This window comes from Coloeus monedula (genome assembly GCF_965178545.1).
Source record: "Coloeus monedula genome assembly, chromosome: 1".
NCBI classification, from domain to species: Eukaryota; Metazoa; Chordata; class Aves; order Passeriformes; family Corvidae; genus Coloeus; species Coloeus monedula.
In genome coordinates, this window is record NC_138781.1 from 24,178,672 (window position 1) to 24,191,908 (window position 13,237).

Genomic DNA, 13,237 nt, shown 5'->3' on the forward strand with positions numbered 1-13,237 from the left:
GAATGCAGAGACTGCCCTGCTTTCCTCCTGCCATAATGCCGCCCATGAGAACACTACTAGGAATTCATGTCTTGATACATATGAATTCCCAGCTGATGCTGGAAAACCCGCCCTTTGCAACTTATCACACCAGCAAAGTGCAAAAGAAAGGTGAATCCAGTGGTTACTAACAATGGATGCAAAAACTAGGTGTTTACAGAGCTGGAGACTAAAAGAGTAATCTAACAAGAAATATAAGTTATTTCCCCCACAAGTCCAGCAACTAAAAGGCTTTTTCATGCCTGAAACATCACTCTTTCTATCCCATAGCTGTGTTTAACTGCTTGTGGGTATTCCCCAACACTGTCCTGAATTAAAACCTATTTTAAGCAGTGGAAATCTCTATATTCATTCCCAAATATTTCTGCATCAAGACAACATCTAACCCATCTTTGAGTTTTACAGAGCCCAGTAAAACTTTTAAGATAAAGAGCTGTAGAAATGTCTTCATTCTTGTATTACAAAAATTCCCACATTATCAACACCTCTATTAGGTTGGGTGTTTTCGTTAATTTTTAAAAATATATTTTCCCTTTTAACTGTGTCCTCAATATCTGTTGTTTACTTGCAGAAGTCTCACACTATGTGTCACACTGTGACATTTTTTTCTCTAGCTCCTCATATCTTCTTTCATATCTTCTGTGAGAAAAAATGGCCAGAACACTCAGTCCCAAACAGAAATGCTGTTTTATATTATGCAATTGCAGCACTGCTATTACTTGTCTTCCCTTTTTATTAATTTTCACATATGCCTCATATTCAGTAAAGATGAGCACTCAGTGTTTTATAAACTTCTTTTTCCTATTGTTGCTGCTGGATATAGAATACATGGAACTTGTGCTGGTACAGAGCATGACAGCCAGCAGTCAATACAGAAATGACAAAAAAAATTGAAACAGTGAGTGGAGCAAACAGAACAACATTTGTATTTAAGATTCACAATCAGGTGTGACCTTGCTGAGAGGTTTAGGAAAATGCTATTCCCGAAGCAAGAACAAGAGCGATTCAAGCAGGAAAGCACTGTGCCAGAAATGTAGGTGACAGAATGTAGGTTCATTTCCTTGGCTCCTCCCAGCCTTTTTTCTTTCTCTGCACTTAGGAGGATGCTAAGTAAGTGTGAATTTAATTACTGTTTGTGGAAAGGAAACTGCACCCTGAGGAAGACTATGGGTTAGTATAGAGAAGAATTTCTTTATAGTTATATAACCACACATGGCAAAATACAGATATTTTAAAAACCCTTTTTACCTTTTTTCTTGTATGGAGGAGCTCTGTTCATCCTCTCATAACATTTGAACTGCGAATCTATTATCTTCTGTCGTATGACTGAATTTTCAGTTACTACAGGCTCTAATGTAGGATCAGTATAATTTACAGTAGAAGAAAGACTTGGAACAATTCTCTGTACGGAAAGGAAAAGTTGTTAGTACAATTGAATAAACAAAGAGGATTAAATTAAAAAAAAGTGAGGACCAGAAATTTCTATTATTCATTCTTCAAAGAATGAATTCTTCAAACTTGTACTATTTACAAAATAAGTGCTGAATTTTATTAGTTTACCTCATTAAAACAGAAGATTTTAACCAAGCCATTTTTCTTGGCAAAGAGAGGATTATTAAATACTTGATAAGGTTTTCAAAATCTTTTCATTTCATTTAGTGTCTGCAAGAAAATTGTCTATCTTCCCAAAGTTAAACCCATGTATTTCTGCATACTTGTGCTGATTTCTCGCTAGACTGTGCAGACAAAATACCTCAGTGACACAGCCTTTGCTTTGAACTGATTATTTCTTGTTTTATGTCACGTCTTGAGCTTCAGTAACTGTTAAGGTCATAGAAACACAGGGGAGAGTTTAAACCTCGATACCTGACCTTAGATTCTAGCTAAGTACCGAAGCAGACTCTCTAAATTTGATAGTCTAAAGAGCAAGGTCCTCTTTGATCTAGTGGCATCTTCAGAATTATCCCATTTTGAACTGCCTGCAGGTTAAAGGAAAGGATCATTGCCTCTGGAAGGCAAAGATCTCAGCTAGAGAGGTCAGCTATGTTCTTTTGCCATCCATCCATCCATCCATCCATCCATCCATCCATCCATCCATCCATCCATCCCTCCCTCCCTCCTTCCCTCCCTCCCTTGTACAGTGGAGGTGTGTGACCAGAGATTAGTGGGGCTTTAGTTTGCTCTGTTTTGCCTCAGTCCTGTATCAGGACTCTGCTTGAAGGTGATAGTAAATTATTAGTTCCTCTGCTTCCGCACACAAAAGCAACATTTTTGTAGCACTTTCTTAGCATGACCCTCTGTTTTCCCTTATACTAAATGGTACCAAAGCCATCACAAGCACATTCAGACTCATTTGCAGGCCGCTTCAAAATCCAGGACTCTCATAAAGACACAAACTTGACCTTTTTAACAGCAAATGCTAATACAGAGATCTTTAAGCATGCATTTATAGTTGTTTGAACTGAAAGCATGATAGGTTTGAAAGTTCAAGTATCGGCTTACTTCTTACGTTTTGCTCCCCCTTTTTTACTGCACATCCCAGGCTATTGTATTGCATCAATGTTACTTTTTTCCCCATTTGCACGCTAAAACACCTTGGTAAAATACACAGCAAAACCACAGTATGTATGACCTCATTGAAAAAGAAAGCTGTTACTTTTATCCTGATACTTCTATGCCAAGCCATGTCAGTTTAATGTTTTTATACTCTTATATCTAATAAATTATATTTTTCTAATCGAATCTAATTTAATCTCTTTTGACACAGACATTTTCAACTGCATACACCTGCTAGCTGGAGGACATGGAGGCAGTCAATCTTGCTGTACTTAAGTAGGTGCTTGAAATAAAATAGGAGGAATAAGAAGGAAAATATTTTCTGGAAGAGATAATTTTATATAAATTTTATGTGTATGTATACATCTACCCCTCCCCTCCCCCCCGCCAAAGATATACTTGGACAATGAAGCCATTTGGAACATTTCTTCTGGCCATCCATGTGAAAAATTAACTATCTAGAAAGTTAGGAAATACAGGAAATACAGAAGCAAAGCCAAACATCACAGATCCCTAACTTTTAAAAAGACTAAGGGGAGCAGCTGGAGGCCCCAAGAATCATTTAAAAACCAGCCAAGCAAAATCCTAAATCCAGCACAGGAAAGTGCAGATGAGGTTCTTCAGATACCCTCAGCTTTGCCTTAGCCCTTCATGTCCATATCCATGTCACAGGCTCTGGTGCTTCTCTGAAGTAATTAATAGATACTCCATGCTAATTTTTCCCATTCTTATCCTGAATAATACCTCAGTTCCAAGCTGTTTGTATTCAAGAGAGAAATAACAGTTTCATCACAGGAAGCTAGGAGGACTTCTGTGGCAACACCTTTCTTCTGCAATTCTGGGCCAGTTTGGGAACACATCCATGTGTGGGATGATGGTTTTGAGGTGTGAAATACAATTCAGACACTAAAGTCATCCTACTCTTATAGATAGTTTCATTACTTGCAGTGTGTGCGTGGTGGTGGATACACTAAGTGTCCTGGATTGTGTACAAAATTATGTCTGACTGCTCAACCATGTGACCAGGAGGCCTATTCTACTGCCCCTGTACAAAGCACTCATGGCACAGCTGAAATTGCCAGCAAAGTTTCTGCTGCCCACATTTAGGCCAGGAATTCACTCAGACAGATTAAAAATATGGATGAGTTGTGTCACTAAAGCTCATCAGTGGAAATCACTTAATGGCTTCCAGTAAAATGAAAAAAGCAAGTTTGGATAAAAATTGGAGTAATACTATTAGATTTACAGTTGTCTTTTAAATTATCTTTTTCTTTTATTCTTCTTTTATTTTTAAAATTTTTTTCCCTTTCTTTTTTCTTTTTCTTTCTACTGAACACAGAGACTCAGATTTTCAAAGTTAATTGCCCAAAACTCTTTCCAGGCACTTTTTATGTTATTGAATAATTTGTGTGTGAAATCACATTAAGGGGTTATACATAAGTATGTCACTGGTATTGTTCATCTGTGATATGCCTTTTAAATGTACTCTTTCCTTTGATTGCTATTACTCATTTCTGTTTGCCTAGATTTGAAAAGCTGGCCTTGGGAGCTTGAACACAATTTTCTTCTGCCTTAAAATCAGATTACCACTTCAGCAGATTAATGAAATATTAATTCTTTGGCTTGCTGGAGGTGGAGAAGTCATATCCATGTTTGAAACACTGGGTTTTTTACCATGTGCAAGAGAATCCCATGTCCATCACCCGGAATTTAAAGCCTGACATCCCAAAGTCAGCCCAGTGGGGTGGTGATCTAGCCTTTATACACCTGCAGTTCAGTCAGACAAGAATCTTGATGCAGTTTGTGATGTCAGATGTAATTATTTGTTTTAGTCTTCCTCACTCCTTACTGTAGGGGTCAGACAAAGGCAAATGGGGCAGGAAGATAGGTCTGGATCATTATTCTCTCACCAGAAATAGCAGGAGCTTGGGTATGGTTACATGGGAGGGAAAGCTTAGTGTGTCATGTTAATAGGAGAGGCTGGGAATGTTCCATGAATCTCTGTGTATCAGTGTTTGTATATGCTCTCATGGAGTTAATGATTAGGACTCATATCTGCTACTACATTTTAATTGTTATATCAATGTATTTTAGGAATTAAGACTTAAACCACACATTTGTACCACAAAAAAACCAAGGTCAATTAATCTTCACCTGGTAACATAACTACCTACATATATTGAACCTACAAAATATGGAAGAAATTTTAAATGTTCAGAGTCCATTACTACACATTAAAAAGCCTTCCCATCCATTCATAAGATACTTCAGATGTAAATATAAATGATGTTTATACAATAACAGAATGCCTCATTCATTTATAAACACTCTTTATTAGGGAGAAATTAAAAATTCACAATAATTGATGTGATCATTGCCTGAAAATGCACTGAATTCTTCAGAAGAAAACAGTTTAAGTGATGTCCCATGCAGCAGTTTAGCAGCCGTACATATGATGTCACTCCTAAAAGTCCAAGTAAATGACGTCATACATACGACCACCAAGCCACCACGTGACAAATGACTGATATAAGAAAGTGAATTATCATTACAAAGAGAAATACCAGGCTGCTGGGAATGCTGAAGTTCACCTTATACCTAGAATGAATAAAGGATTCTGAGAAAGCAATTTGGCTTTATTATTAAACTATACAGGAATGAACAAACAGTGCCCTGGTTTCTGTAAGAGAAACCGCTGTTAACCTGTGAAAGACTGTGCCCATTTCTGCAAGAGAGAATCCAGATAAAGTAAGCATAAAATTATTTCACTTTTTTCCCACAAAATATTGGACATGATGAACAAGCATCCCTAAATATTTTTCTTCTGCCATCAAGGAGCTTGCAGAACACTAACAGTACCTATACATGACATTTGGGAAAAGAAGGCATTTGTAGCAGTCTTTGATTATAGCTGTCATTTTCTTTTTCCCTCCTTCCGCTAAATATAGTAATTTAGCAACACTTATTGGTGAGCTTAGACTAGTAGAAATTCTGGATGCTCTAACTTTTTGTTATTGATTTCAACAGCTCAAACATTCACTTGGTATAATTCTTTTAAAACTGCTGTGTGCAGTCATCACTTTGTGGATCACTAACCTCCTGTTCTTCAGGACGTCCCATTTTAGAGAAAGAGCTCAGCATAATTTAGATGAGTTGCAGAGCCCCTCTCATACTTTGATTATGTTTCAACTACTTTTCACAACTGCTAGTGTTGGAACAGATAAAAAAACAACTGTGATACCTTAGGAAGGTCATTAGCATACGGTATTCAGTAAACATAATCATTTGTATCCATCACAAGTGTGCTAGCAGGCAGCAGGCAATTTCTTTGGGGAAATACTACAACATGACATGTTTTACTTAATCACTAAATGTTAGAATTTTCCCATACTCTATTGCTGTTGGAGCAGGATGGTAATTATCTCAGTGAGATCCCATATGACTACCATGCAGATTTTGGCAGACATTTAAACAAGCATGAGATTGTCAGGTACAGTAGATGAAGACAAGTTTGTTGTAATGAAAAGCAGGTCACAAATCTTACAGTCCTTTTCCATTCCTACAAGATTTGCTTACATGAAGAAGCTTTACTTGCATGTTACCCTGGTGAAAAGTGTGGGCTAATCCAGAATACTTCATGGATATTTCTTTTCAGCCCTGATTATCATCTTGTGAGAGGCCTCTTTACTGCAATCAGCTGTGTAGCAACAGCCTTGTTTTTTTAAAAAAGCAGAGATGTAGTCAAAATGTCCTGATCATCCCTGAAACTGGGTGAATAGAACAGAATACAGCATTCCTATTTCTTGGGAAACCATGAGCTGCTTGAGTCTCAAATTCTCACACTAGTTCTTACCATCTTAAAATACCAGCAGTTTGCTTTCCAGAGCTTCCCTTGCTTGAGAACAGCTTCAGCAATTGTGAGTACATGTATTTACAGTGTGAAGCAACCCATAAATAGTTACACAGGGAAATGTGCATGCAGAACAACAGCTTCCAAAGACATGGTGTCAGGAGATGAGACCCTGGGGGATCTCACCATCCAAGCCTGGGGAGGACCCTGGGCTCCCTGAGGTGCCAGACAGCAAGAAGGCTCAGAAGAAGCAAGACAAAGGAGTCTGTGACAGGTCTTCAGCAGCTCTTCTGCCATGGGAGGTCTTCTCTGGACCAGATGTTGGAAGAGATGCTGTCTAAGCAGGAAAAGGCTTGTTCTCACAACACCTGCACAGGTATGTGTTTCAGAGATTCACAGTGAGAGCCACTGAGCCGGGCAGGAGCAGGAGCCCAGCAGGAGCCCAGGAGCTGGTGGCCACACCACCCCACCAGTGCACATTGCCCCCCAGCTGTGAGGCTCAAACAGGTGCACCATGGGCAGCTGCCCCATCACAGTGGCAAGTGCTTTGCTAATGGGTTCTGGAGGCTTGAACCGACTGTACCACAGCTGTATTCCAAAATACACCAGTTTGTGCAGTTACCAAAAATTACATTTAGGTTTCCATATAATTAATTTTCGATGCTTTGTGAGCAGGAATTATTCACGAGTCTTTCAGGAGTTGGAAAGAAGTACCAGACTCTGCATAGCTTTATGACAGAGGCTTGGTAACAATTTGACGGATTTTGACTTAGTGAACACTCGTAATTGGTTTTTTGCTCAAAATAAATTTATTCTAAAATTCAGCATTGATCTAGTGGGCCTAATTGAAAATAGTATGGCTTTCAGCTGCAGCACCTATTTAGTCCTTACTATGCACGTTGTGGTTGGCTCAGGACACAAAATTGGAGTATATGGGAAAAACTGCTTCTTCAATCCTCATTTCCAGGGCCATTTGTAGGTACATTTCTTACTTGACAAAATAAAGCAGACAATACGTATCTCTTCTCTCAGTGTCCTGAAAAATTGACTGGTCACACAGGAAAGAGACCCAAACCTTTTTCTTATTCCTCATTCTCAGCAGTTTGATGCTGCTGGGCACATTGTGCTTATGCTCCATCCTTCTTGTGAAGAGAAATGTGCACTAAGGAGAGGAACTAATTTCTTCAGCATACAGGGGCTCACGTACTTGAGGAAACAAACCTCAGCCAGATTCTGTGGCTCTCAATAATTGCCAAAAACTAGAGAGCATCAGGTATAAAGTGAACTAAGACATAATGAACAGTTATATTTTCTAATGAAATTCCCTTTGTACTGTAGAGGGCTATCTGGTGATGCATTCTTGTGCATCCAAAATCAAGGGAATCCATCCAAGAGGAAGAAAATAAGGAGCTGCTTTTATTTCTAAATTAGGTTTTGGAACAACTGATACTTCAGGTTTTGTTTGGCAAAGACGAGTTATTATGGATCTGTACATGGAAGTGCTATTTATTCTATGCAAAAAATTACACACATAAAGGAGATGGTTTCTATCAGAAGGTACCAAACCCCCTTGGTGACAAGTCTAAAAGAGGTGGTGGAGAGGGAATGTCTGTGCACACCAAGTAAGCAGGGCCTGTGACAAGACATTGAAGGAGAGATACGAGATGAATCTGAGGAAGTCTTCTGCAAAGCACCAACATTGCATAGAGGGCTACACTGAGATTGTGTTAGGGGCTCACAGCTACCCTAAGAGATGAGATTTCAGGTAAAAGTCTCCCCTGCTCAGTAGGGGGACCACCACAGGGCAACCACCAGCATCTTCAGTGGGACAAATGGCACAAACAGAGAGCCTGGAGCCCAAAGGAGAAAACAAGGACCACAAAAAGTTGTGCTGCTTTGCAGCAGCTTGCAGTAACCAACTGAGAGTGCAGGTCACAAATGGGAGTATGACAGAAAACCATCAAAGTCATCAAAGAATGGAGATCTAGAGGATTCCTTGTGGGGTGGGTAGAGGAGAGGAATGGGAGATCACTCATGCCTGTGTCACAAATCACTTTAATTACTATATTTTCCTCAGCCTCAGACAGTGGCTGATGTCTCGCAGTTCTTGGAACAAAGGAGTGATTTGAAGAACCAACAGGGTGGGAACAGTCTTTTTGAAAGAAGAGCACTCTTTACTCATTACAAATCATAAATAAAATGCAAAAAATGAATAGTTTCTACCATCTACAGATAGGGAAATTTTTGGAAAAATAGCTGAGACAAAATATTTTTCATATTTGATCTAACAACAGTACTCTGGATAAATTTCGTGAAGGAAACAAAGCTTGTTTGTGGTCTAGTTCTGTGACTGTGGCTTCTTCCCTACAGAAAGGTAAATTAATCTAAGAGATGTCAAAGTAGAGAACAGTATGCCCACTGCAGTAGGGAAAGAAGGCACATAGAGACTGGAAGAGTGAAAATGTAAGGAAATTTGTGCTTAAATTATCCATTGAAGTCAGAAGCTGAAGCGCCCTTTGGTGCAAAGATATTTGAAATGAATGCAGATGCAGATCTCACTGAAGAGTTTTTTAAAGATATCCTAGCCCTGGAGTACTGCAGGGATGAGCACAGAACTAACATTGCACACATGCTCTCATGGGTGAGAGATTTAAAAGATCTCGGGACAACAGGGCAAGGATCAGTCCTTCAAGGTTGACCTACAAACCCATGCTGTAGGTCAAAGCACCTCAAGTGTTCAGAAGTGCTGTTGACAATTCTAGTTATCAGAATATTTACAGTCCTGTCACTTGACTGGGATCAAAATAAGCTGGATCTGTTTCTTCATTTGGCATTGGCTTTTCATAAGAAGAATTGCTGTTCTTTGTCAAGACCCCTATCAAGCTATGCACATCAGATGGGATTCAAACCAGAAGGAAGCTGGTCTGTCTCAGCCTCTTTGTTACAGACATCTCTGACCATGGGTGATTTCATAGCCAGTGCATTGTCACATGCACCCTTGCAGGATAGGTAGAACAGCCACCACAAATAATCACAAATGCCAGAATACTCCAATATACCTCGGGGTAGAACACTTATCTCGAGCACGGAGATGATTCCTCAATTCTAATTCTGGAAAAATTCTTTTGGGACCAAGTTAGCAGAAATGTATTAACTCTCTTCAATTCTTTCTCCTGCTCTTCAGCTCTTCTTTGATGGAGGATCCTAATCATGGATCGTAGAATCGTGGAAATAATTCAATATTTTTCCGAAGTAATGTGTTCTTTGCTGTTCTCCTGGGTTCTCCATGATCTCATTTAATTGTTTTCACCTCCTTCTATCCATCATTCTCTTACTATTCTCTACTTTCCTTTCCATCTTTTTATGTCTATAAATTTAAGTGGCAAACAGCACTATGGACAAATTATGCTAGGCTGAGAGGAGACACACAACCCAATGAGTAAACCAGGGAGAGCAGTCGCTTATGGTCTCCAAAGTATTTGCTACAACATGGGAGTTGATGAGGAGATACACAGAGATATTTCATGTCCAGATATTAAAAGAGAAGATGAGAAGCAGAGGGGCAGGAGGACCTAACCAACAAAACACAAGAAGAAGAAAGCTTTCTTCAGGAACACAGAGATAGAGTTAGATGGGGAATAAGTTGGCAGCCATCATGCAAGTTACTCATACCACACCAGCATAGTCCAGGTGCTTGTTCCCGATAGCAATATTCAGACATATGTTGATCATTCTGTAACTGAGATTTTGGGCAGTATTCTCAATTCTGACTACTTGTAATGTCTATGATTTTATGATAATCACTAATAATTTGAGGTTTCGCAAGTAGACATCAGCAAAAGGGTTCAATTTATGTGAGAGGTATTTAGCCTCTGAATTTACTGCGTATTTAGAACCACAATTACTCAGCCATGTTGCATACATTAAAATAAATGTAATTTTGATATGAAACAGTTGAAAACAGCCTTTGAACTAAATAAATGGACTTTATACGACTATTTTTTATTTCGGTTGCTTTCCTAATAGCAGATCAACTATAAACAGTGAAAATCAATCACTACTTAAGTCAGTTTGTCTCACAGAACAACATTAAGGGCAGTTTTCAACCACACATATTCCCATGTCACTGATATGTTGTAGCCTGTAAAACACAGAAACGAAAAGACGGATGCATAAACTTCTTCAGACTTGCAGTTCTGTCTCACCAAGAAATAACACTTTCAAGTTCAAACATTTATTAGGTAATTTTATTAATCTCCTTTTGAAATTTATTACTAAGGAAACTCTTTTCTTCACCTGTGCAGTATAACAAGTATCACTTGGTACTCGTTTTTCTTAACATAGTCACAAGTTTAAATGAGGCAGGTGTCATGAGCAGTTCAGTTTTCTTGTACTTACAGTTAGAAGAATGATGAGTAAGAAGCAACTCTGGGTTGTTTTTCTCATTGTGGAGTCTTCCTGGAGAGACACGTTGTAGATGACCCTTCTGGGAATTAAACAACAAAAACAAAAGCGGTATTGGACTTTATCTGTCATGATAAATTCCTTGTCTTTGTGTATGAGCATCTTTTTAGACTTAGAGTGGACTCTGTGTGCATGGTTATTTGAGCACCCCCAGCCTTACACGTGCTCAAGGTTGATTTAACTGGAGGTTAGTATGCTTTAAATTTAGTGTCCTTTGTGAATCTCTGGTTCACAGATGATTGAATGACGTGGGGTACAGCTCCATGTCACAGTGTCACCAGCAGCAGATCTGGGTTAAGTCCCGGGTCTTTGCCAGCTGAGGCTACCTTTGTTGTCCTTTTTCACCTGCTTCTAACCTAATGCAGAGCTGCAGACCTATGAATAATCCAGATATTTTAAACCTGACCTACAAAACCCAGAAAGATCCAGTTTGCAGACAAGTGTAATAGCAGCTCAAAACTCATATTTATGGGGCTAGAGAAAGCCAGAGTTTGAGTAATCTCTAGCTAGGTGAACAAGCATGTGTGGCAGGAAAAGAGAAACTGGGAACAACACCGTGGGATTACACTCTCCATAATGCAGCTGGGTGGCTGGGCTGTGGATAGACACACAGCAGTGTAAGCCTCAGGCCATTGAGCATGACTGCTTCAGCACAAGTACTGGAGAGGCAGAGCATGGACATGGCTCCACAGGTTTGAAAGGAACTGGATCAACAACTTTTTGGTTTCCTATTTTTTTCCTCAGAGTGTTTTACATCAACGCTCATCAGTCCTATCTGGGAAAAATATCCAGGTGCACAAAACAGTTGTGGGAGTTCAAGCACGCAAAGCTCTTTGCATTAACACATCACTTTAAGTTTTATTAAAATGTAAATTCTGCATTAAAGTGAGAAATGCAGCTTTTGTCAAAACATGTTGTGCCTTCTGATGTGTCACAGACCACTTGTGGTATATGTACTGAGCAACATGTGGCTGAGATCACCTTCAGTTGCAGTAACACAGTGAGCACTCACACACCTTCATTTTTCAGACAGCTTAAAAACTAGAAGTTAGGTGTTTTCTACCTGGGAAAACAATCCTTTGAGCACCCTACACATTTGAAACCCATAAATTGAATGGGATAAAGCACAGGAACTTGAGCGCTTAGTCTAGTAGACATGTAGCGAACAACACAATCACTTGTGTAACATTTGTCTCAGCAACAACACTGTAACAGCTTTTCTCGTCTTTAAATGGTCTGGAAGGTCACCCATTTTCAGAGGGGAAATGAAATATAGTCCTCATCTAAAGCAGAAATCTATAATGTCAAAATGTAATAAAGGTGTGTCACTTGCACTTCAATGTTACACATATGATCCAGTGGGATCGTTGCAATTGTGTCACTGAGATTACACAAAACATAAAGTGATTGCAAAGGGGGTTCCGAGGATTTGACTCTACTAAGAAGTAGTCTTATTATTGTCTGAATCTTGCCAGAACCATTCTGCTGTGACAGCAGTAATGCAACATGCATTATGATACAGAAATAATATGTAATTACACTGTGAGCTACAAACTTGCATTAGATTATGAGTGGTAGACAACACAATTGGAGCAATAAATGGATAGCTAGATCAGAGAAAAATGCCCAGAATTTTGTTTTCTGCATGTTTTCCAGGCTCTTCTCTGCAGTCTGTATTGGTTCAAACTGACAATAAAGACTAATGAAGAGCATATAAATAGTGGCTCTTGGACAGCTGTACAGTAAGCAGACGTACAAGCACAACATGGTGTTTGTCCAGTTACGCACTGTACTGCAAGGTGTTCTACAGCATGGTGTAAAGCCAGTCTGGTGGGTGCCTCCATTCCTGTAAGCCTCCTCACTTCTGCTGCATCTGGATTTAGCATCAAGTAGGCAAATGGAGCACTTTGCCTTACAAACTGTCAACAGCTTTAAAGTACACAACAGTTTCTACAAATGGCACAGAGATTAACAAAATATTGTGACCTAGAAAGCATAAGCAAAATCAATATCAGCTGAATTTACCTGCTTTATGCCTGCTTTTCCTGCACTTTGTGCCTAGAGTGCCTGCAGCACCATGTTGGGTTACAGATATAGATGCAGGTAAATCTAATACTCATGAGATTTTGTGAACATTTGTTATTATGTACTGAAAGAGATATTTAAAATGTTTCTTGAGCTTGTCTCCGTTAATTAAAAAAAAGCCATCTGTAAAATACTTAACACATTATTTTCGCCTGTGTGAACTAAATTGACTGCACCATATGATACTACATACGAGTAAATGAGTAAGAACTACTTCCCATGCTGAATCTTAGCTAGTCTATT

The 13,237-nt window shown here is 39.1% G+C and overlaps 1 protein-coding gene across 1 annotated transcript in view; it reads right to left on the reverse strand.

The window, feature by feature from the left end:
* The window catches only part of CALCR (calcitonin receptor), a gene marked incomplete at both ends in the record, with an annotated part of 154,655 nt that overhangs the window by 54,735 nt on the left and 86,683 nt on the right, over positions 1-13,237 (reverse strand). Inside the window, 2 exons of the mRNA XM_082299429.1 lie at positions 1,288-1,441; positions 10,844-10,931. Coding sequence (XP_082155555.1) covers positions 1,288-1,441; positions 10,844-10,931 — 242 coding nt within the window. The remainder of the gene's footprint in view (positions 1-1,287; positions 1,442-10,843; positions 10,932-13,237) is intronic.